This window comes from Bombus terrestris, chromosome 12 (assembly GCF_910591885.1).
Source record: "Bombus terrestris chromosome 12, iyBomTerr1.2, whole genome shotgun sequence".
NCBI lineage: Eukaryota > Metazoa > Arthropoda > Insecta > Hymenoptera > Apidae > Bombus > Bombus terrestris.
The window spans coordinates 9,758,882-9,784,816 of NC_063280.1; the positions used below are offsets into that span (position 1 = coordinate 9,758,882).

General features: G+C 38.8%; 3 protein-coding genes and 1 long non-coding RNA gene across 9 annotated transcripts in view; 1 reads left to right on the forward strand and 3 right to left on the reverse strand.

Moving 5' to 3' along the window:
- The window catches only part of LOC100643499, a 118,053-nt gene extending 113,660 nt beyond the window's left edge, over nt 1-4,393 (reverse strand). For 2 of the 5 annotated variants that reach the window (XM_012314849.3, XM_012314848.3), the window contains exons 1-6: nt 3,611-3,744; nt 2,837-2,963; nt 2,618-2,747; nt 2,364-2,528; nt 2,080-2,281; nt 1,870-1,994 (exon numbers count right to left, since the gene is read on the reverse strand). In XM_012314849.3, coding sequence (XP_012170239.1) covers nt 1,870-1,994; nt 2,080-2,281; nt 2,364-2,528; nt 2,618-2,747; nt 2,837-2,963; nt 3,611-3,665 — 804 coding nt within the window. In that variant the 5' untranslated portion in view covers nt 3,666-3,744. Of the gene's footprint in view, nt 1-1,869; nt 1,995-2,079; nt 2,282-2,363; nt 2,529-2,617; nt 2,748-2,836; nt 2,964-3,457; nt 3,745-3,851; nt 3,989-4,254 lie in introns of those variants that run through there. The other 3 variants (XM_012314851.3, XM_012314852.3, XM_012314853.3) reach the window with 3 other exon arrangements.
- LOC125386073 lies at nt 250-4,837 on the forward strand. The gene is made up of 2 exons (XR_007225914.1): nt 250-1,382; nt 3,712-4,837. It is a non-coding gene; the product is annotated as an uncharacterized LOC125386073 (long non-coding RNA).
- A 541-nt stretch (nt 4,838-5,378) lies between these two features.
- LOC100643379 (tubulin alpha-1 chain) lies at nt 5,379-7,549 on the reverse strand. The gene is made up of 3 exons (XM_003399652.4): nt 7,398-7,549; nt 6,657-6,879; nt 5,379-6,565 (listed from the first exon to the last, which is right to left on the reverse strand). Exons 1-3 carry the CDS (start codon nt 7,398-7,400, stop codon nt 5,439-5,441), a joined length of 1,353 nt encoding a protein of 450 aa, XP_003399700.1. The 5' UTR covers nt 7,401-7,549; the 3' UTR covers nt 5,379-5,438.
- Nucleotides 7,550-10,360: 2,811 nt separating this feature from the next.
- Nucleotides 10,361-25,935, reverse strand: part of LOC100643173 (bone morphogenetic protein 1) — a 54,607-nt gene continuing 39,032 nt past the window's right edge. For both annotated transcript variants that reach the window (XM_048410823.1, XM_003399651.4), the window contains exons 5-15: nt 18,481-18,873; nt 18,042-18,220; nt 16,649-16,879; nt 16,227-16,457; nt 15,098-15,565; nt 14,747-14,869; nt 14,299-14,617; nt 13,887-14,178; nt 13,577-13,790; nt 12,856-13,106; nt 10,361-12,736 (exon numbers count right to left, since the gene is read on the reverse strand). In XM_048410823.1, coding sequence (XP_048266780.1) covers nt 12,566-12,736; nt 12,856-13,106; nt 13,577-13,790; nt 13,887-14,178; nt 14,299-14,617; nt 14,747-14,869; nt 15,098-15,565; nt 16,227-16,457; nt 16,649-16,879; nt 18,042-18,220; nt 18,481-18,873 — 2,872 coding nt within the window. In that variant the 3' untranslated portion in view covers nt 10,361-12,565. The remainder of the gene's footprint in view (nt 12,737-12,855; nt 13,107-13,576; nt 13,791-13,886; nt 14,179-14,298; nt 14,618-14,746; nt 14,870-15,097; nt 15,566-16,226; nt 16,458-16,648; nt 16,880-18,041; nt 18,221-18,480; nt 18,874-25,935) is intronic.

Here is a 25,935-nt window from a genome sequence, read left to right on the forward strand (position 1 = left end):
TAACAGCTTTCACTGTAACACCACGGGCAGAGGATTGCGTAACGTAGAAGCTAGTCAACGTTTGTGAGGCACGTTTCAACCTTGACTATTTTTTACACACGTGACTCGGAAATAATTTATAGAATGATCGTAAGATACACGATGCTCGAAACAACGAATTTTCTATTTCATAGCTGAGACTGAAGATTCTATGGAATTTGCTTAAAGTTAACATGGCATGTGGCTTTGATAGGGAGCAACGAACCGGGGCATAAACAAATTTATTCGCGCCAGCTTACAGAGCTAAATTTAAAGTTATTCGATGGACGCTTTCGTTCGATTATATCGATCGAAAGAGTAAAACGAGACATTATAATCGTGTTAAAATTTCAAAAGCATGATACGCAATCGCTGTTATCTACAAATCTAATTAATTATCTTCTAATTTGTAGAAATTCAATTAGAAAGATAATAATTTTAACGATGAAGAAATTCTTGTACTTTTTGCGCAAAACAAATTGCAACATAAAAAGTATGCTTGGTCCTCATAAATTAAATTCTTTCGAAACAATTTTAAACATTTTTAAGGATACATAAAAGTACGTGTTTTGAAACAGAAAAAAATTCAATTAAACAGAAGTAACTTTTACTGTTCGTGTTATCAAGATTCTCTTGCATCTGAGAACGAAAGCTACTTCCACGTTGAATTAAGGATTAGTTAGTTAAAAATTCATATCTTATTTTAATTTAGGCATTTACAGTATCTTATTATTACAATAAGGTTTCGCATACAATTTCTTGCACTACTCTACAACTTACGTTTAGAATGAAGTAATCTTATATTGCGTCGAATAGTATTTAATACTAATCCTAGCTGATTCAAAACATTGCTAATAATTACAACTCATTCTCGAAATAACATAGGTGATTAAACTGAAAAATCGAAAACAGAAAATCATAAATATGTTTGCAACCATGATTGTGAAATACAGCGGGATGAGAATGAAATAAGGCAGATTCGACTATCTTTCTACACAATATGTAGCCAGTAAAAAAATTCAAAAACTCACACACTCGCAGCATCATCACGTTGCGGTACACAATACTGTAGTTATGCATACATTCACGAGGTCCAGTACGTATCATGTTTTGTGTTGGGATGCAATTAAGGGGGGAGGAAAGGAACGAAAGAAGAAGATAGAAAACACGGTAGAAAGATACGGAACTAACACGAGTCGAGTTCCCGACGCCCACCTGATCATACAGTACAGAGTCGACAGAGAATCGTGCTGAAACTAAACGTGCGTCGACTATCGTCTCGCCATGACAAAAGTAAAACTTGCTCCATTATTTCTGGCTGAGATTGCACAATTACTGACAAGAAATCACAACGAAAATTCCAGGTATTAACCATCGATTAATTTCGTCGTGATCGCTTCAAAAATAGGCTTCGATCGCTTTTTTAAGTTGCTTTTGATATATTCATGCCTGTTACGTATATTTCAAGCACATCGAGCGTAATTATTTACTATTACCAACGTTTATCCCATACGCCTCTTTAAGTGTGCGTTGTCGACTATTTCCGTTAACAATAAAGAGATATATCCGGCTCACAAACGGAAACGGCATACATATTTGTAATATTGATTTAGCACGTTAATGACTCGTATATCTAAACGCATCGCTCGTATTCGTTTGTCCGGATATACTAGCAACTCTAATTCAACGGTTTCATCGCGGTTTAATAAACTCTATTTTTATTCAATTTAGTATACAAAATTTTTATCGACGTTTTCAACGAATATGTATATATTTTATTAAAGATATATTACTCATTGCAATGTAACTGCTTTATATACTATAAAAAATTACTATTTTTATGTCACTCACCATATGCTTCATTGCTTTTTCCTCGAGCTCTGCTAACGTCCAGTCTACATGAAAGCTCAAAGGCTGAAGACGGGATTCCATTTCACGGAGCCATTTCCTTAAACACTTTACTTCATGCTCGAAATCTATAATGCAAATTTTCATTTAAATATGTTGAATTCACAGATGAAAATATAATTAATGAACTTCCTATTTCAATGAGAAAATTACCTGCCGATATATCCTGTTGATTAGATACAGGCCGCTCAACAGGTGCCATAATTTGTTCAACTAATTCCCATTTTGCATTTAAGTGGTCAACATGCCAAGCCACTTCATCTTTCAAAGCAGGGGCACGTGACACTAGTTTTCCAGCCTGATCATTAAATAACTTTCTTCTATATGCCTTACGTCGCAGCTCCTCCATGTGAGCCTTAAATTTATATTTTACAATAATTTAATTTTTTAAAACATACACAATTTAGCACAGCATGCTATACTTAAATGATACATACCGCACGCAGACTTTTATCTAATAAATTTTCTTCTTTGCAATAAACCAATTCTTGAAGAACACTTAGCCATGAATATAACTCTGTAAATTGACTACTAACTTCTTTCAAACTCCATGTCTGCGTAGATACATCAGTCTCGTCCCATGTTAATTCACCATTAGCTTCCTATTAATGACAAATTAAAACATAATATAGCATAAGTCATATATGCTTTATGTCTAATTACATTATAAATATCTAAATCAAGCACATACTCTACAACTATCTATCAAATTAGTATCCATAATATAATCATAGTTAGAACGTATTGCTGCCCAAAACTCATCTTTAATATCTTCACGATTTGTCCACAAACGTTGATTGTGAAGTTGCTTTGGATCTTTCCTGTAATACAAATAAATTATTAAATGTAATATAAATAATATAAACTGTATAAAATATTAACTATAGGAAATATGAAAGATTCTACAAACCTCTTTTTTGTGAGACTGTTATATGGCCTTTCTATCGCTACCCCAGCTTGGCCATGTTTTTCTAAGCCTTGGCCCAGTGGTTGTAGCGAAGATAAGGAAAAACTTATCTTCATGGCTTTGCAGTGGTCTGTAATTTTAATATGAGAATTAAAGAATAATGACCATCAAACATAAAATTCTAGAATTCATTTATGGACACTTTACTATTAAAGTGATGTATCTTTAACCTTAAAGATATAATAATTAAGATACATAAAACAAGTTATATCACATATATTTACAATATATACTTTGTATACATCATAAACATAAGACAAAATCAAGGATACTAAACTTAATAATATATTTCAAATGTCAATAAACATCTACAATTGTAATTACATGCCTACTTTACTGACACTATTCTAAATCATTATGATACTGGGGAAAGTTTAATGAATGTAATATATCAAATATTTTCATATATTCTCCTTTATTTGTAAATATGAAAATAGTTATGCCCAGTTATAACTAAATTTACAAAGAAACAACGAAAGAATCAAAAATATAACCTTTAGACTATTATTTATAAAGATACTTTTCTCTATTTCAAAACTGTCAAATGTCTTTCACATAATTTACCTGCCACGTATGATACTATATCTCACATACGCGGAAATATAAAAAATATCTATCTAACCGAATGTTTCATATCATTCTTTGAATTCTCACGTCACAGAAAAGAATTAATCGTACTGAATGCATTAGACGCAACACAACGTAGAGTCTTTCTACCTGAATTATCTTCAACACTGAACACATTAGTCGAACACACGTGTAGATACAACATTTAGAGGTGTTAATGTATACACACTATACATAAGCGATTTGTACAGGTAGAGCGTCCAAGTGTGTACATTTTATCAGAAATATAAGAGTCTCCTATCATATACGCTCCGGCTTACGTTTTACAAGATAAGCACACAAGAATATACAAAGTTGTTCAAACGTTCGTGTATTCCACCGGAATACTCACTCATTCTTATCGTAAGTAGTCATGAAATAAAGTTAGCATTCTTTGAAATGGTTTCTGTTTAAATGTATTATTCAGCACAGTAGAAAAAAAAACTTGATTGAGGAAACCGGAGAACGTTGCAACGAGAACTCGAGTTGGAGGGGCTGCACTCCACTGCATACATTCAAGGCACAGCTTCTTGCCTTGCAAGTAGGTATGCAAACAATATATCGATACACCTGACCCGAGGCATCGGTCCAAATAGATTTCAAATAAAGTTTATTCAACGTTTATTGTAGCCACCGTCAATTCGGTTTCGATGCATCGATCGTAGTATCATATCGATATCCCCAACCATGGGTTTTTTCATTCTTTCCCAAGGGAAACGTTACTGAAAACTTTTAGTAATATTGCATTCACTCACTCATATTACTCGTCGCAACGCTGAATAGACAGGCGATCCATTTGGGCGAACGTTAATTACTTGTCGATAACATTTGCACAATTTTTATTCCAACGAAACCGCCAATTTTTTTTTAACAAAATACCGCCTTACACACCACTGTGCACACCGACATGCACCAACGTGCACTGCCGTACTGCGCATGCGTGTTCGCGATAAGTGTAAGGAGCTCGACTCATGGCGGATTCTTAGTAAGATATCTATTCTTGTTATTGGAATAAAGTGAGATGAACTGATGCGTAAGAAACTAAGATGGGATAGAATTAGGAGAGATATTCTCGTATATGAAATAAGAAAGTCTAAATAGACGCGATAAATTATTAGGCAAACTACCATGCTGCGTACGTGTCATACTTGCGTATAGGTATTTTTAATAAATATTTTAGAACGATTGAACTATCACAGATGACACGTTTAAATTATCCGGATGAAACAGGTTTTGTGTAAACAAAATGTAGAAAAAAAGGTTTAATGTAAAATTTATTAGTCACTAGACTATAATAGTTAACGATATGAAATAAAAGTAATATTTTCATGATGTTAATTTTCTTATCTTTATCACTTTTAAAGTTTCCATATTGCATAATATTATTGCAAATAATATCATTATTGTCTTATAAATTATATACGAAATAAATTGAAATGTTAAAGAGAATCTCCGTACATCTATTTATTCATTAACAAGTATTGACAATGCGTAGAAACCACAAATTTCCGTGTTCTTATATTTCAACATATTATCCTTTCCTGACATCAATAGTCATATAATCTTTCGACATAAACATATAAATTCATATCACAACACATCTTTAACATAAATAACTTTGTAATCTTTTTTTCTTTACAATTCTTTGCTATTGAAACGATAAAATATCTTATTGAATGCATAAAAATGTCAAATATTCTTTACTACTAAATATTCGAATTAGTTTTACTAGTTTCAAATTTTGCAAAATGATGCTTGATCTATTTTTTAATCTAACTGGTAACTTAAATGAACTATTTAACTTTAGTTGTTCACGAAAGTTATTGAACAGGTCAGGAAAATACATAAAGGACAGGTAAAATATATGAACAATCACAGCTGCAAATCAATTCGTTTATTTCGAATTGTACGTTATTCAAAAATCTCAACGAGAGTCAGTTTAGTATTCTTCGGCTCCCTCTCCCTCACCCTCCGCGGAATCCATACCAACCTCCTCATAGTCCTTCTCCAAAGCGGCAAGATCTTCACGTGCTTCGGAGAATTCACCTTCCTCCATACCTTCGCCGACGTACCAATGTACAAATGCTCTCTTGGCGTACATTAAATCGAATTTATGATCAAGTCGGGCCCAAGCTTCTGCAATAGCAGTAGTATTCGACAACATGCAGACAGCGCGTTGCACTTTAGCGAGGTCACCACCCGGTACGACGGTAGGTGGTTGATAGTTAATGCCAACTTTGAATCCAGTTGGACACCAGTCGACAAATTGAATAGTGCGCTTAGTCTTGATAGTTGCGATGGCCGCATTAACATCCTTGGGTACAACGTCTCCTCTGTACAACATACAACACGCCATATACTTTCCGTGTCGAGGATCGCATTTTACCATCTGGTTAGCTGGTTCGAAGCAAGCATTCGTAATTTCCGCTACGGAAAGTTGTTCGTGATACGCCTTTTCAGCAGAGATGACCGGGGCATAAGTAACCAGAGGGAAGTGAATCCTTGGGTAAGGTACTAAATTAGTCTGGAATTCCGTCAGATCAACGTTAAGAGCGCCATCGAAACGAAGCGAGGCAGTGATCGAAGAAACGATTTGACCAATCAATCGGTTTAGATTCGTGTACGTAGGTCTTTCGATGTCCAAATTACGGCGACAGATATCATAAATAGCCTCATTGTCGACCATAAATGCACAATCGGAATGTTCTAAAGTGGTATGGGTGGTGAGAATTGAGTTATAGGGTTCGACCACAGCAGTGGAAACTTGTGGGGCTGGGTAAATAGCGAATTCCAGCTTCGATTTCTTTCCATAATCCACGGACAAGCGTTCCATCAACAAAGATGTGAAACCAGAACCAGTGCCACCTCCAAAAGAGTGGAAAATGAGGAAACCTTGGAGTCCAGTACATTGATCTGCGAGTTTACGAATACGATCTAGAACGAGATCAACGATTTCCTTGCCAATGGTGTAATGCCCACGAGCATAATTGTTCGCTGCATCTTCTTTGCCTGTGATCAGTTGTTCTGGATGGAAGAGCTGACGATAGGTGCCTGTGCGAACCTCGTCTACAACAAAAATTGATATAATGAAGAACTTATCTAATTTATTCTAAAAAAATATACAAAAATTATTAATATGGAAATAATAATTACATACCGACTACTGTTGGCTCTAAGTCAATGAAAACCGCTCTGGGAACGTGTTTTCCAGCACCTGTTTCACTGAAGAAAGTATTGAAACTGTCATCACCTCCTCCAATGGTTTTATCTGATGGCATCTGACCATCAGGTTGAATGCCATGTTCCAGACAGTATAACTCCCAACAGGCATTTCCAATTTGAACTCCAGCCTGGCCAACGTGGATTGAGATACATTCACGCTGAAAAAATTTAAATAAATTTAAATTGTGTAGTCTGGATTTATAAAATAATACTAGTATATTTTTTTATCTTCTTTTTACAGAAGATTATTTCAAATATTTTTTGTTACATCGTGGAGCGTATTGCTTTTAATTTCAATAACATTTAAAACGGTTTCTGTATAAAAAATATTTGATAGACATCATTCACGAAGTATCGATCGCGTCGCTCAAAACGACGCGACGCGCATTTCCCCCGCCGCTCGATAACGTGAAACAAAGAAATGCCTAGTTTTCATTTTTTTTGTCTTACATACATTCCACAACTAATTTTACAAATTATGTTTTATGCAAGCATAACTGTTATCCGAGATATAAATGTTTTAACTATTTTAACGGTATTTAGATATTAAACGAGTCGCAACGGAAAGGGCGGAGCCGGCCGGTGCAGAAGTTGCAGTCGTCACTTTTCACGAATAACACCGCTGATATAACTAATCGTTCCCGCGAGCAGAATTTCTCAAAAAATGTTTACTCACCATTTTGAAGTCTAGGGATTTGCTTTACGCTCTTGTAGAAAGTGAATAGTCGATAGTTGGAGCAAGTAATGGAGCTTCTGCTATCAGCCACACACAATGCACGGTCGGGAACCAAACGATTAATGCGCGAGGGACGCTTGCTACTGGATCTTATACCCCTGACCCTCTACTCTTTTGGCGAACAGTTATTGGTCGCTAGTGACCTCACCCATGTTTCTGATTGGTCAACAGAAGACCGCAGAACGCCACAACGCCTTCACGCATGTTTTCTACGTGTAAAATATAGTACCTAGCCTCCTGTCATGCGACATTTATTTTATTGATTTTACAAATTTCGACGGGCATAGCAAGGAAATTGGTATGTAACGCTCTGTTCATTGACTCGATAACGATTGATTAGCAAGGAAATATTCATTACGCAGAAAGCTGTTTTATTCAGGTATGGACCGGGTTCATCATGCAATGGAACAAAGTCCAAGCATCTTAACGGTTAGCTTTGAATATTCTAACAAATTTTTGTTAAGTTTCTTAAAAGATTACTAGATCATATCGAAATTTATTATTAAAAATGACAGTCTCTTGTATTAACTTGTTGTAATAGGAGACATTTTAAATTGCTCAGATGTACGACCTTTGCATTTATTATACATGCATATGAACTTACATACGTACGTACATACATACATACAATGTATGCATAATGTAGTCTTGTCCTCATTAACAAAAGTGTCACAGATAGCAGGATGACATGCTGTAACACTATAGGCTGTAATTAATGTAAGTCTAGTATTAATTATTAAGTTTTAAAATAGGACAGTTTTTTAGAGTTTCTGTTACAACATTAAGAGATTGAACCTTGTTTACATATTAATTAATAAAGAATACATTTCACAAAGTCCTTCGCGCACGGTTGCAATTGTAGTTAAGAATTTTATTGAGAATTACTTTCTATAAAGATTGATCGGAGGACAACTTCTATTACACGTTGCAAATATTATATAGTTATAAATGGATTTTCTCGATCAGAGTGTGTCACAGAGAGATTGTCATCAGAATTTCACGATGCACTTGCGGAAAGATACGCGAGAGAAAGTTGCTTCAAAGTAGTACATACTTGTATTACTATTCTGCTAACACAAAATTGTAAATTCGTTTCTTCTACATAGTTCATTAAAAAAATATCCAGTATCATAGAAATTAGCGTTTAAAAATGTTGTTATCGCTACGTATTTCATTTTGTTATCTTTAAATTTGCATTGTCTCGTGAAAAATGGATGTTGTGCAGAGCAATGCAAAAAAACACGACACTTATTCTTAGTTGCAAAACCACTGCGGTTGGATATGGGCGTTGAACTTGTCCATTGGTTAATAATAGACATTGCGTCGCGGAATTTCTATTCAGAAGTTACCTGTATGTGCAAACCCTAGGAAATTGCGGAATCAACCAAATGAAAATGTTTCATTCTTTGCCAAAATAATTTCTTATCTAAAAATGTATAACATTCATTTTCTCTTTACACATTAGAACAAGCTTTTCATCAATGATTTAAAATGTAGATAAACAAATAATCTCTTCCAATCATACACTTATATCCTTTTTCGTTACACAGACTCAGAAACAAGCAGAAATATTGACCGACCGTGTAATTACGTAAGTGGTCATATTCCGTCAGATCGTATCCATTTCTGAGAATGAATCGATAACTTCGTAAAAGTCAATCTATGAAACCAAAAATCCTCAGAACAAAATAGTAATACAACATATTGGTCGTCATTTTTGTATATTTTCTGTATTTATTAATATTAGATCATACATATATGTAGATGTCCTTTGATATGCAGAAGTGACAAAGAAGGATGGGACTGGCCGTGAGAGAACGCTTCTGCTACTCGACCGTTCACTTTTTCTAAAATTGGTCACAGACGGTCGGTTCTCGCGTAAGGAAAGCGGTAAATCGTGACGATCCTCTTCTCTAGAGAACTTACAGGGTGGGGCACAGAGTACTCCCTCTGGGAATAACTCCTTTGTATGACGTGCACGCAAAAATTACGTTGTTCCCCGAGAGAACTCTGGACTTATTTTATCGATGTTTTTAGAGCATAATTGCAATCTTTAAAGTAATATATTGGCATAAAATTTCAAATAACAACGTATAACTCGTGTTGTTCGTAATCATGGAAATTTTATACGACTGAAATGTTTGAACAATCAGTGTCTTCATAAATTTGTACTCGATGTTATTGATTATTATACGGTATACAAGATGAATCTGTATCTTATAGTAATATTGTATTTTTATATATGATCACGGAAATTGATCTTCTACATTAACATAATCGATACCGGTACAACTGCACAATGATGTAACATATCGAGCACGCGCTTATTGTCCTTGTATTTGCAGAGATCTTGTTCTCCAAATATAGTAAGCCAGTGATCCAAGGCTTTTTATCTTATACCTCGTTTCTATTAACGTAAGTAACTGCTTGATCGATTATTTTTTTAAGATTTAATTTTTTCAAATTTTATATGTTTTTAATATGAAACAATGAAAGAATAAGTAGAATGATCAAAATTAAGGTTTTCATTCGGAATAAAATTATCAAAGAACACTTACCTGAAATCATTTTGATAGTCAGTATTCTCCATTAATGACCAGAGTTACCATATTTATCGGTGACTAATCCTGAACTTATGACTTTTAATAATAGTCAATTATTGATCATTAAACTGACATTAAGTTACGAATCAAAATACTTTGGTTGTTAGTCGGGATCGAATAATACCTGATAATCAATAGTTTTTGCGATAGATTCTTTTTTTATTTTCTGACTCGTCAGAATATTCGATACGACAGCAATGCCATTAGCTATCAAATGCTAGCAAAGTGAACAAGCGTGATAGAAGGATAGAGGAATTCGTGTAGGTAGAGGATTATTTTTCAATAGAAGAAACGCATATATTAGTTGTATATACTTGCTTAGTAATATATAGAGTGCCTATAACGTGTATTTCTGAGAACAAATAAATCACATATAATTTACAAAAAGGAACTTGACGCGGCGCTTAATATTGCTCTTATCGTCAGATAATAGATAAAGGTATTATTATCTATACTGTGTGTTTTTAGGCATATGAATTTTTCTTTCTTTCTTTTTTTAAAGATCAACATTATGCGCGTACTCGCTCGTACATCATGTACACTTGCAAAAGAAATTCAAAGTTTCTCGTATATCTTGTTGCTTGCATTCACGTACAAGGTATTGCTCGAAATAATATAAGCCATATTCATCGTACGATACATTTAAAAAATAATATCAAAGTAAAAATATATCGTCTTTTTTCTTTTAAATCTCTGTGCACCATCGTGAAAATTGTACACCGGGCAGTGAATCATGTAGAAGAATGACCAAAAGTTTGGAAATTTCAGAATATCGTTACTCGGACAACGTTTTCTTTTTGGCAATTACAGAATAATCTTTTGCACAATATCATTTTCCTTAAACAATACACAGTGTACAAAGGATAACGTTTCGTTCTGTCAAAAACACGAGTACTTTGATGAGTTCGCTAGGATACGTGCCCGATCTTAAAATACGTTTTTTCGCCATTCAGCTGTAAGTTTAATATGAAGTGTTCAATACTCGTATCGCAACTCCAGTATCGATATCTACGACAAAATTATTAAAGATATCTAGTTGTTCTAACTGTACTTTCTTGGAGTACCAATGACATTTGTATCAGATACTATTGTCTAGTTCATTAATTTAACGTACGTCTATAGATCTGTCGATTGGTATCGTCGAAATAATTTCATTCCGCAACAAATTACTGCGTGCATTATTACAATTATTTTTAAATATCTCGTTATGAAACGCAGACGAAAGTACAGAGCCTGAGAACCGTCAGAAATCTATCAATTCACACGATAGCGAGACATTTTATTTTTTGTCGTCGATCCTATGACTACGATATAAAACGGCACGACGTCTACATCTAAACTTTTATCTATGTACAATAAACGCTCGGCGAAATCCTCGCGGAAACGTTGATCAGTTTCAATCGAAACCAGCCGCTCGAGGTTCGCCGTAAAATTTCTATCGCTGATTTTTCAAGATTGATCAGCGCTATGTCTAAATTTATATCTAGATTATTTCAAGTATTTGCACGAGTTGTATGGAAGGTTTGCATCGAACAGATTCGAGCGAAAAACTTCTCGTCATATTTTCTTCCTTTCGTTCGATTCGAAACACGTTCGGTTTCGTACGATATTCTTGCGTAGCGACATTAGAACCGTTTATCCGCGTACATTTGAACAAAACGCTTCGAAAAGTATATCTTTTATTTAAAAATAGGGAAATAGTGAAAATGGAAAGAAGAAGATTCGAAAGAATTGTACATAGTCGAGAAAAAAGTGATCTTTCAACGTGATCGAATCGTTTGGTATAGGGCAGTGCTTGAAGGAACAACGTCGACCATAATTCTGGATTACGTTTGTTCCTCTCGTAGACTTTTCCTTTATGCCTTCTTATTGTATTCATATCGATTACTTAGAATAATTCCGAACACCGATAAAGATACTGTTCGATTAAATATTAGAAAATCACTTTGGCAACACTAAATCCTGTGTTGTTTCGCCTTCCTTCTTGAACCTGCTGTTTCTCATTGGGTTTGACAATTCATAGTAGTTAACAGTATAATGCGCTCTACCTAAACATACAATGGCACGATTGGCCTTGACCCTAGGCCGAATTTCAGGGTCGTTACATCGCTACTCCAAATGGTTAAGCCGTTAACTAACGCCATCGCTGACGGAATAAATTATCCTTGATGCGAGACACTTGGGATTAACTCTGGGCAATGTTTTCTTCGTTCACCCGTTAATCGTTAAATATAAATCTTTAAGTCCAAAAAGATCGATACTGTCGGTCGATATTCGATCGATTCGCCTCCTTCGAACGTATAATTCGTCGGAAGAATAAGATTCACGGCCTCGACGATCGAGCAAGATTCACGTTTGACAAGGACTACGTGGACTCCATCGAAACGTTCGGAACGTTTACGCACGAGTAATTAGACATTACTCGCCTTCGCCTTGTTCGTTATTCTGCAAGAGTGAACCAATGTGGAATCCGTAGCCCAGTCGATTGGCGAGGCCTGTCACGGATCAGAGATTCTCCTCGTCCGCATCTTCGTCCTCAGAACCTCCGTAATTTTCTCCACTGTCTTGATGATCAACCACAACGAATAGCGCCATAAAACCTTTGTTCGATATCGTGTCGTCCGTTCTGAACCTTACCAGCAATGCCTCGTTTATCGATATGAAGTCGGTGGTATTCTGAAATAAACGAATTGCATATTAAAATTCAATGTCGATACAAATGGCTGGATTGCGTTCAAGCATCGACACGTAAAAGCGAACTTTACTTTTCATTCAGGCCAGAAGATAAGACTTACGCTGTTTCCACAATATCGTCCATACAGAAGACCGGACGTATCTAAACCGGAATAAACTTCGACGAAATCGTAATTGCAGTCGCTCTCTGATTCCAATTGGAACGTGACAAACGTGAAATGTACGTTTTTGCCAGGTGGTGCCTCGATCGCCCAATCACAATCGGTCCTGTGGTCGTAATTGTGGGTGCCGTACTTCGCATGAGAGTACAAATGCTTTACTTCGGTCGTGGCAATCAAGTGGCCACCGCAAGCTGTAGAACGAGATTAGGTGAACGAAATTGTACCTAACAACTTAAATTACTTGATACTATCGCAGACGTAAAATGAATCGCTACGATGCTTCAGAAAGCACAGTACACCTCGATACTTTCATTTATTGAATTCGATCGACTACTAACACTGACATCTGTCTTTTTCGGAATTTTTAATATAATTCTGTAGATTTGAATTGTTTCTTAATGGAAATATATATCAGGCACGCTTGTACATTTTTTTCATTGAAACAGAAAATTCACTCAAGCACAACATTTTTCTGGCATATTCTGATATTTCTCATGCGATTCTGATTGTCGTACGAGATTTTACGAAAAATCGCGCGAAGCACGAAAGAGGTCGTGCTTTAAAAGGCAAGATTGATGTTATGGTGGAAATCTTACAGAAGTAAGTCACATTCTTAATAACGAAAGTGCGATTACTTCGTTTAAATTGATGGCACTCTTACCTGTACTGTGAGTCGCAAGGAAACCTTTCCTTTGGACGGAAGCATCGCTCTTAAATACCATATACATTTGATTCCCAGTTGCGAGGATTGGATGCGGCTCTTTGGTACCGCAAAATTTGCCCAGAACGTGACTATCCGGTGAATCGCCGTCGTAAATAGCGATATGATCGTAATTGCATTCTTGATGGGATTCCATCTCGAAAACTTTGAAAACCTGGATGATTTCGAAATCGCATCAAATTTATAAATTTTCGCGCGAGTAAATAAAATTCTAGTTAGTAAAATTATAAAACGATTCTTAGATACTAACTAATTTAATACGATGTCCTGGTTTGGTAACAAAGTGCCAGACGCAGTCCTTTAGGCCGGGATAATAGTCTGGATAGTTTGGCGATGTTATAGTACCCATAGGTGCGACAATTTCGTACTTGCAACCGCCCTCCTTGCAGTCATGGCCATTTTCATGAAGCGTAAAACCGTTGTGACACGAACATTGATAAGATCCTATCGTGTTTCTGCATTCGTGTTGACAACCACCGTTGTTGTTCGCGCATTCGTCCATGTCCGTGAAGAAGACGGCGGCGAAACCAGTTTTTTGAATACTGTAATCGCAGAGAGAGAAAAAGAAAGAGAGAGAGAATATCAGAAAAGAATATATCTTGTTAAATTAGGGTTCCCTTAAAATTTATAAACCAGCTAATAATAAAATTTAAGTGATTTACCTATTATCAGATGTGAATGTCACTCTTAAGGAGTTTCCCTCCGAGGTAATCAACGACGGTAGCCTCGAACCGCAAAAAATACCATGTTTTCTCAAAAGATCGTCTCCGAGCTTGCTGCTTACTTCCACAGAATCGTATTCGCAATCCTGTTGACGAGCATTATTGCCTTCTAGATCGAAGTGCGTGAAATTTAGCGTGATACGATATTGAGGCGGAGCTATGATTTCCCAGACACAATCCTTGTTTCCCGGGTAAGTTACCGGAAACGAGGGGCTCGTGATAGTTCCGTTACTGTCCTCGAATACTCCGCCACAGGCATCTGACGGACATAAGTATACATCAACTGGCGTAAAGAGATATACCGAAATTCTAATCTGCTGGCACTCAAATAATTCTAAAGAGAGTACTTGAAAGGAAGAAGAATTTTTCAACATTTTCTACAATATACCTTCACAGTGTTTTCCATCGGAATGTAATTCGTAGCCAGGTTTACAGGAACATTCGAATCCACCCAAAGTATTGATGCAATTGTGTTCGCAGCCGTGCTCGATCAAAACACACTCGTCGAATTCTAAAACAAAAAATGTGCCGAAAGCATCGATTAAATTCTCTTCGATTGATTTGGAAAAATTTGCTTTATTCTATATTCTCTTTAATTCACGCTTCGATGAATCTCGCTCAAAATTCATTTACTACCACGAAGATACCTTAGCCGAAGATTACTGGTATAAGATAAAAGGATAAAGCAAATCCAATCGACAGCCATTGAAACTCGACCGAACGTAAAACTGGAGCGTACCTTTCATGAACGTGGCCGAGAACCCAGCCTTCTGTACGGACCCGTCGCTAACGAACTTCACCAGAAGTTTGTTACCGGTGGACTTAATGTCCGGCGGTATCTTGTAACCGCAGTAAACCCCGATCAATGGCGAGTCCGCGTTATGACCGTCCCGTACCTCCACGTAGTCGTACACGCAGTTGTCGTGGTTTTCGATCTCGAACGATTGAAACTTTAGCGCCACTTGGAAGTTCTGCGGCACGGACAACTTCCAGACGCACTCCTTGCTCGACTGATAGCCCTCCGGGTAGTTAGGCGATTCCAAATGGCCTGTGTCTTCCACCTCGATTTCACCGCCACACACAGCCTCGTAGCTCGCAGTAAAACCACGATGTCCCGTCTGATGGCTCGACGTTACATATGTAACCAGCATTCGACTTCCGGTCGAGACCACAGGTTCGTGGATCTTTCCGCTTCCGCAGTATCGACCTGTGTTGCGATTAAATTGTTGTTACGAGAGTCCCGACGAATATACTCGAGGCATCGACTTGTATTTCGATATTGCGTTCGAATGATTTTTCGATTTTTCGAAATGGAGTGCTGAGAATTACGATGGTTAATCCAGTGCTCTATATTTGTTGTTAGATCTTCCTAGGATTTCCTAGAATTCATTGAACGCGATAATAACCACGAGAATAATCGTGTACGATAATATTGAAACATCGGTTATTCCATAAACCTAGTTCTACGATGTGTCTCTCCCCCTGTGAATAGCGGCATATCGGGATCACCTTAAAACCCGAAATCCAATCAAGTAAAATACGATATTCATATTGACCGTGTGCAGGACCGTAAAGGATTATACAAATCTTATATAACGTTGACAAACTAAATCCTTCGATAAATTTCTATTTCGAACGAAACTTTGTTTTAAAAATATCATTCTCTGCCCGTTAATTATTGCCATGCAAAAAAGAAATAGTGGATATATTCGTAAACAGGATTTTCTATAGAAACGTCGGAATAAGGCCAACAGGAATTTCCTTAGCCGTGGTGAATGCAATATTCGAGATATATATCCGCGATACAGTCGGACCAGGGATAAGTATAAATTTTGTGTTTCGGCTTCGTTATCACGCGTTCTACTTACCCAGCACGTTGCTTTTGAACCAGTATCCGTCTCTGATCTCCAAGTAATCGCTGCGACAAAAATTGCTCTTAAATATATCGAGCGACGTGATGTTCAGGACTATTCGTTCGCCGTGGGTCGCCGTGATTCTCCATTCGCATCGTTCGCCCTCCACTGGCGGTGACCTGTTCGGATGATCCAAGATCGGTGATCCGAAACTTCCACTGTTTTCTTGAAACGTCCTGCCACATTCTGTGAAAATACAAATTAGATATTTACTCGAAAGCCCATATCTAATGATAAATTTTTTCGCTGAAATTACCGGTCTCTGTAATATACTAAAAAAGAGAATATAATATATTTGTAATTATCAATGCGGTGGTAAAAGCATCCTGATACGTTTCAAGTAATTGCAAAAATGACTAGTGTCCTTATTAACTTACTGTAGCATCTGTAAAGAAGGTTCGTCTGAGCGATATCCCCCTCGCTGAGTCGAAGTCTCTGACCAATCTCAGGCCGCTTCTTGCCATGAATTTCCATTGGTAAAATCGTGTCTAAGTACGTCCCTCTCGAAAACGTGTTCTTCGCGTAGTGCATAATGGAATCGTAATCGTACGGCAAACCAAGCGAATTCACTTCCTCCTCTGTCAGTTTATTGAAGTTGTACTCCTGACCTACAAAGAATTTTTTAAAATTCCATTAAACGATGGTTAACGCAATATACGCACGCAAATCGATACAGGCTAATCTCTAACGTTCGTACGCTCTTGCATGTCTGACGTGCGATCGCGCGTTATATCGTACGTGCACGCAAACATTCGAAATACGAGGTCAGGATCGTCAACCGAGATCCAAATTGACCACTTCGAATCGACAAACATCTGACGCTTACAGCATCGGGAACTAGCGTCAGGTAACTGTCTCTGTGTAACTGTAGTTGGTAACTCGACGTGCCATCGAAGAAACACAGCCGGCCGATTTCATCGACTATCCAGTTGCTTTCAAAGCGGCATTCGACATTGTCAATCGTTTCCGGTATACACAAAGTCTGGCAACGTCGCACGGACGATATTCCCCGTTTCGACGAAGTCTCGAGTGTTATTCGATCGTATAGGCTGTAGCCGGTGTTTCGATCTTTGTTTGATCATCGAAAACGGATCGGTAACCTTAACGAAACCACAACAACGGCACGCGCGTTCCTCGCGCGATTTTGTCGAGCCAAGGCGAGCTTGCGTGACTGAAGGTGTAATTTCACCGCCTAAACAGATGGTGCTGGGTCTCGCTAATTAAACAGCTCGTTACCATTCCTGTTACGAGTATCCATTAATCGGGATGCGATCACCCGTTCAGGGACTGTCACATCGTGTGTAAATATTAGAATACCGACCCTCGATTAGTTGTCATCGCTAATGATTGGTGAGATTTGCCCGACACCCCGTTGCCAAATTGGTCCATTAATCTAAAACGGATATCTATTCGCCTATTGGCGAAGGTAAACCCGCGCCACGGCCATTTCCTAGCTGAAACGGAATCGAGAGTCAAGCACGTACCAAAAAGCCATGCTCCTCGTGCGGGATCCTTCTCACGTTCACCAAACACCGGAGACTGCTAACGACGTCAAAGCGTTCGCGAAACGACGCTGCTGTGATTCGATATCGTTAAAGTACGTTTATACGTTCCTTTAATGGTTAGAATGAAACATCCTTAGCGTGTATGGGATCTTAGGTAGGTATGAAAATAGAATAGTTTGTTTTTGTAACTTGGCTTTATTTGAACTATACTTTGTTGGAATATATGGAGGAAGAGAGGTGACGGTGGTGGAAAAAATTCACTTACCAGACATGATATTGTCACGGATAATCTGTACATGACGATCGCGATCGGGTCTCGTGTGCTCGTGCCAAAAGCCAACCACGTGGCCCAACTCGTGAACCACTATTCCGAACTTGTCGCAATTCTTCCCGATACTTATCGCCTGCGGACCGTTTCCTCGTTTCCCGACGAACGAGCAGCATCTGCGAAGTTGTTTCAAAAGCAAAATGAAAGAGATTCTGCAAATGAATCTTAGATCGATATACATCGAAAGACACTGTCTTCTCCATCGCATTTTCTTGCTACGCGAGAAGCTATATAAAAATGTGTATTTTTCTAACGAACCGAAACTGTTTACAACGATAGAGTATCAAAGTTGTTACGTGTTATGAAAAATGAGTTTCTTCGGAAAACCAGTATTTAAAGATACTTTCTTTTCTTATCCATGAATTAACAAACTCACCCACACGGCCTTTCCGTGAACAGTATGTAATTAGGATGCTCTTGAGGAAGCCTTTCGACGAATTTAACGCAAGTGAAATTCTCCCAATGCCTCATGGCTTGCTTGAACAGGGCTTTGTGAGCACCGGAAAAATTTCCATCGATCTCGTACGGGATCACTCCATGATCCCATACACGTTCCTTGCGTGCTGTCGCGGCTCTTCGTGTCCTGCTGGAAAATCTATGTCTTGTGGTACCACGTTTGTTTGCCGAATACTTTGGTTTATGCTCCATGTCGTAGAATTCTATCGAACGTAGCTGTCTATCGTGCAACGACACTACCTCGTCTGAAGAGTCATCGAAATCTCGTCTGACTAGGGGAATCTTGCGACTACGATGCCTCCTTTTCGTTGCTCTGCAAACGGATATGTTCATTGATTTAGTTTTCCCTAACTTTTTCTGTATTTCTTTCTTTGCTTCCTTTTTCTTTTTTAAACAATTTGCATATTATTCTTTGCGCAATCCTCTAGAGAAATATCGTAAAGATACTTTCCAAAAATTATTTCGATATTTTATCTTTATTGTGCGATTTTTCGCTGGAATAATATAACTCTGAAGTAAAGTTCGTTAAACGTTGCTATTATGACTATACCGTAATACTTTTTGAAGCTCTTATCAAAATTTCAACGCGTGATTGTCAGATTTTTTGAAAACCCACTACCTATAATCTTCGGAAGCAAATACCACGAAATGAGAATCGTTTAATTTAATCGGATACGCACGGTCGTAAGAGGTTTATATCACTTACTTCCTCCTTGAAACCGCTTAAAGAGAACCACCTAAAACGGTCGTAAAGGGGCCCGTCTAAATTTTCATTCTCGACTCAATTTTCGTCGAATCGCATTCTTTCCCCGCTATTCCATATTCGCCGAAACATCGTTCCCGTCAAGGGTAAGAGATTCCCCAGTTAATCTTACCGTGTCGTGCTTTTACGATCTCTAGCGTTATTTACGTGACGCGAAGCTGGTCGAGTTTCCCCTACTTTTTTCCTTTTTTTCTCTTAGTGAAAGAAAAAAGCCAGGTTTCGGGGTTGAGGGGCAAAAAGAAGCTCGTAAAAAAAGAGAAGAAAAAATGGCAAAAGAAAGAGAGGAAAAAGAAACACGAAACACCGGAAAATTTACTCACAAGAGCGGCATCGAAACGTTCAACGCTGGGGTCGTTAAAAAACTGTAAGACCGGAAAATTTACGGCGCAAAGTAGCAGCCATCAAATGTTTAATGTAACCGGAATACCGGGATCGTTAATGGTAAAAGCCTGCTTGCCATTTATTAATATCCTGTTAGCGTAATATCGAATATTATTGTCGAAGTTTCGCGAGGTTCGCCCGCGACCTACTCCATTATCGTCTTGTAAATAGCAATTTCCATCGTACGTTCGATCGTGTGCCGCGTCGTAAAACGGTCACACGTGTTTCAAAGGATAATCAACATCGGTCACCGGATGTTTACTAAGTAAATAACCGGACGGATAACGGGGTTGAAGTTGACCGGCTAGTGCAATCCTCTTCTGACTTCGATAGCGACCAAATAGTTTATGGACTCGCGGCGAATTGTTATGATTGTATCGCGTCTCGTGAAAGTTAAAAGAACGCACGTTCGTTTATAACGAAACGGTGGAGAGCGACAAGGGGACGAAAAACGAGACGAAACGACGAGGAACGAGGCAAAGCTGCCGCGAAAACAGGTGTTCGCGGTTATAAAAATGGCCGCGAAACACGGCATTAAAGCGGACCGTTGCTTCGCGAATTGAATGTACCGGCAGTTGAGTTTTTTTACGATATCGGATGAAATTGCCACCGGCCTGGAACAAACGCGCTTTTTAGAGGCCCTTCGGCCGCGCGGCCTCCGCGGACACCCCTTTATCGGTCGGAAAAAAGCAATCGTGGCTAACGAACTGACCGGTCAAGTGTCCAATTCCAACTTTGATGAAACGTGTATTTATGTGTTGCGCCGTGTTGGACTTTCGCACGGGAAAAAGGTACACCGTTTTACACCAAAAACTTTGTTATATGTATTGTAATTTTGCCGATATGAGATTGATCGACGACATACTGAAACCTAAGTGTTTCTTCGTCACAAACAGCGAGCGTGTATTCTCCTCCCCGTAATATTTATTTTATCTCGTTCGTTTGCTTCAGAGTGAGAAACACGAAGCGTGTTCGCGACGTACGAAAATATGTACGTGGTGCGAAAAGATTACGCGTGATACAGATTCTATTAAGTTTTGTGGGTCGCTGGAATAACTTCACGACGCAACGGATAAAAAATGGATAGCAAATGACATTCGATTCTATAAACACGATAAGCCTGGTACGGAGGATGCCAAGGATTTTGCGTTACGAAACTCAATACAAAACTTGTCCGTCGTAAGGTTCGATACTGATGACTGTAGGTCGCGAGGATTCTATAAGAACGACATCCAGAATCTCGAGGCCGGCAGGTCTTCGATATCGGCGATTCCGCACTTACGAGGCACGATATCAGCAAGAATTTCAGCTTTAAAGATATGGAACTTGATAGAGGAAAAAATCTTTCCTGCATCGAGGTATACGATATCGGCAACCCTCGAATTCTAGAACTCGGTCAAAACGATTCTCGAATCTGGAACAGTTTCTTGAACGAAGAACATTTTTAACCGCGTATTCGTATTGAGAGATTTCATGCCTCTTGGTCCTAAGGAAATGTTGCGAGAAGACTGGGTCGCTATCTTTCGCTGAATTTTAACGAAACATGCAAAATGAGTTCGCAATTAAATGTAAAAGATTTAAGAGATATCTTTCGTTTTAATGAAAAGGAACATTAAAACTTTAGCGTAGATTTCTTTTCATACGCTTGGTTACTTCATAACGAAGCAGGAACGTACACTTTGTACACTGAAAACGCAAGTGGTGTTTTACACTTTGTCGTACATATTGGAATAACGTAGCCTCTTCGACGGAGTTGAAAAAAAGAATTTCTATGTCTGTACTAGCCGCATTTCTGTTTGCATAATACGAGGAAACGCAATAAAATCTTTCGGCAAATATCTCACGGGCACACGGCGGTGTGCCGCATGCATATTCATTGGTAGAAACGAAGCAAAATCGCGAAAGAACTTTAAGCCACCGATTTGAGATACTTCTCGTATGAGCGGATTAGCACAGGTTTTATCAATAGAAAGCTCGTCTAAAGATCACTAGACAGTTAATCCTCGTTATGGAGTTTCTTATAAAAAATCTTATAGAAAATTTTTCCCCAACAAATTAGCTTAGTCGAAATTTCAATCTAACGCTTTTGTATCATTTATCTTGCAACAAATCTTTTCGTACGAAGAGCAATAAGCGAGATTCATTAACGAAATAAATGTTATCATCGAAAGAACAGATTTTAATTCGATCTAGTGAAATGTACGATTATGCCGTTTGAAATATCAGAAGCAAGCTTGCAAAGCATCATTCGCGCAACTCACCATCCCAGCCAGAAATTATCAACCGAATTAACAATTAACAAAACAATCTCCGACAAAAATCAAATCATCTCGCTTGCCGGGCTTCGACCCTCGGTTGTGTCCAAACTAGTGAATTACCTCATCCCGAAAATTCAATCGCCCTCCCCTCGTAATCCTGTATCAGAGAATCCGCCAAAAAATAAACTCGCTCCCAAAAAGCAGGGACACAATTTATCCTGTCCCCTGCTCGGTTCGAATCCGCGAAAACGAATGGTATCGGGTTAGGGGGTATGAAAACGGAAAGAAGGGGAGAAAAGGTGGAGGACGGGGGTGAGGCTTGCGAGGGGAATGACACTTTGAAAAATAATTTGCCCCCTTCGCGTAAACATTGGAGCTCGCCGCGGAACGAGGCTCGCACGCGTGTGCCACGGCTCTGCCCCTCGTTTATTAGTACTAATTACCGCGGGGCGTAATTCTCCCCGGATTTCCTATCTCCCCACCCTAGTTTGGTCGCGAGGGGTGAACCACCCTTGCAGCGGCGACTCTCGACCGGCAGCAGTCAAGCTATGCGCTTCTGAATCGGCGCGGCATTACAATTAATTAACGGGGCCTCGAGCGAGCGAGCGAGCGAGCGAGCAGCCTCCATTAAGGGTGCGCTAGCGAGCTTCGTGAACGAACTACCAGAGAAAAAGGGAGAGGAAGAGAGAGACAGAGAGAGGAAGAAGAACGGTGTGGTTCGTGTACGTGTAAATCGTAGAAATTCACGGCTGCTGGTGGAAAACCGACAGAGCGCTTTTCTTTAACAATGTTTACTCGAAGTCTTCGCCGAGGATCTTTCTCTCCCTTTCGTTTTGTTTCTTTGACTTTTACGATCGTAGCCATCGTTATAGAGTAGCGGGATGGTACGAGTTTTACGATTCAGCCCCTCGCGACTTGTCCTATGAAATAAATATCCCTTCGGTCTCGATTCGCGCTGAAACACGAAATCCCATTATTACGCTCCCTTACGATGGCGACTCTTTTGTTAACACGACAGGAATCGTCAGAGATTGATACGTTATATCGCAGGACAGAATTGTTCGGAACTTACGACACTTGATAATGAAACGTTTTATTTTATGGAAAAACGAGGGTTGTTCCAGGAAATTGAGAAACTGAGAAACAGGGGTTTCAAGCAGGTGTTGATTAATGATGAGGTTACTCGAACTGATTCCAGGAAACTGTTTTAGCCAGTTGTTCGGTTCGACACTGGCGCCGCTTGTAATACTTGTCAGTGTCAGTCAACGTTAGCCGTATTAACGAAGGCAAAAGAAAGATTATTTGTGTTAAAGCGATTTCCGCTTGACGCGTTTCCAGCATGAAAATGAAAGATGTATGCGGTCTGTCCTATGAACAAATTGAGTCGGCGAACAAGGCTTAAGAAACCTTCGGAAACTCCCGGATAATTGCGAAATAATATAGTTTAGAAGACGAGTTCTTGTCGAATATCTTTCGCTTTTACATATTAAACAAATAAAATATTAACGATGACAAATAATTAACGAATAGAATATATTACACCATTCGTCGGATACAAAATACATACGATGATTCAGGCAAATATTTGGACATCTTACACTGTGTTTTTTAAGATCCTTCCTTGCTTTCTGTCTCCGCGTTTATGTATGTTGCTGTCAAGGAATATATGTTTCGACAAATTAGACGTCGCGTCTGTTTCGTAATTCAGGTCAACTGCTATAGCTTCGAAGATATCCGGGGCTGGAAACAATACGTCTCGCTTAATACCGTGTCTAGCAATACTCGCGCTGCGAGTAACAAAACCTGCAATCCGTTGTTTTCATTGTGGCGATCTTGTCGGGGTTGCGGCAAATGCAGTCCTGGATCTAAAACGTAACGATAATCGCGCGATTCGCTCCAATCTCGGTATCCATTAAATCCCAATGTCGAAACTTCCAACCCTTAGCGGTTTCTAGGGTTAAGTAGGTTTTACCGGCGGTAGCAAAGTCAGTGGCTGATACTTTCACGGTAAAAGGAACACGCCACTAAAAGGGAATACATTTCGATGATCTTGGCCGCGATAGCGTTCCTCTTATCTTAGTAAAACAAATATTTTTAAATTGAAGCTAAAATAAGAGAATATTCTTTTTTAGATAAAAGTCAAAAAAATTAAATCATCGGAATTGGCGCTTACAAAAGTGGTAAGTTATAAGAAAGCAAATTTACTTTTCACAATTTGGACGAACGTTCCACGATCACGTTCCCGAACGAGCATATATTCCGGAAGTCTCGTCAGGTTCGATCGTGCCGGCGCTAAATTCATTGAAAAGTCACGCGACTCGGCCGTATGTCATCCTTTTCTCTTTCACGCTGCATTCAGAGAACCATTCGATTCTATCGGAGGAACACCATCGGTTGACCCGACGTGGATTTCAATCAAACGATCGCGAGACGCATAGATCATTCTATTAGCTTTGACGTGTGCTAGTTACCACCCCTTCGAATGTCGATCCATCTCTCTACACTGGCGGACGAACCCTCCCCTAACCAGCAAGCAATAAACCACAATATAATATATCAGTGTCCCGGCCATACTGAAATAATCCAGCCCGACCCAGGTTAGAATTTAACGAATCACGATTTTTCATCAATCAGCGGAACGACAATGAAAACGCGATTCGCGGCATTCCCCGTTTCTCGCGTCCCTGATATTTTCACCCCCCCAAGGGTCTGTTTTGTTCGATCCGTTTTACTGTCATCGTCCTCCGCGTAACTTATCACCACTGAATAAAGCCCGCGTCTAATATATATCAATATTAACGCCGAGCTTGCAATCCTTGTGATTTGTTATGTCGCCTGGAGCGAGTGCTTCGTTGGCAATTAATTAATAAACCGGGTGTTAAATTAATCGTGATTTGTTTCAGCGCGACTTCTTGTACGTTAATGAGAAAAATTAATTTCATCGGTGTAGCTCCTCCGTTCTTCTTAAACAACACGAGACTAATTGTTCTTTGAAAAATATTATTCATTCGGATTTGATTAAGATCTGTTTTAAGCAATCGATATAAACGAAGCTTTATGTATACAGGAAATCTCGACTTTGTAGAGAATTTAACGAACGGATACTTTAAAACGTAGTATTTAATCTTCTCGTTTGCTTCTTGCAAGCAACGCGAACTATTTAACTATTCGTATTTCCGTTAAATCGATTCCGTGTATCCAATTTTTATATCGTCGTATCAATTTGACACCAAAGAGGAAATTAAATTTCGAAACATCTAAAATGATTAACAAACAAGAGTTAATGAAATTAATATCAGTAAGCATTATATTACCGGTCTGTTAAATTGCTTATTATCAATCCCGTCAAACAAAATATAGAAATATTTGAAGCGAAGCCAGTTCATCCAGCTTGCGTATTTATCCCAGGAAATCGAATTCACTCGAACGAACGATCCCGTGACGCGTATACGAGAGCGCGGTTTTAATCGAATTCATCGAAACGCGCCTTAAATTCATCCCCTTTCACCCGTCCATTCCACTGTCCATAGTTCAATAGACAACAAGCTCACGATAATCTCGCGGTACTGATAACGCGCAACGAAAAGAGTCAAGCGCAGCCGGAGGCGCAAGGACGGAAGTCACGGAGGACAGAGGAAAATGATGAGTTACGGCGACCGATTCACCACCGACGGACCGACGTATTCGCTGAATACGAAATTTTCTCCGACTGATCTCGATAAATCACTCGAATCCCATCTTTCTCCTTTCCAACCATTTTTTTCCTTTTTTTTTCCATCGGTTTCTATCTACCTCTCCCTCCTCTCTGCTCACCTTTTTGCGTCTTCATTTGCTCGATGGTCGAAATTGGAGCGAAAGAAAAGGGGAAAAGAAATAGAGAGAGCACGATAAGAAGAAGTTATCCCCGTGGCATGATCGTCTTCACGGATCCTTCAATGAAAAACGTTTAAGACCAGATCAGATTGAACCGATG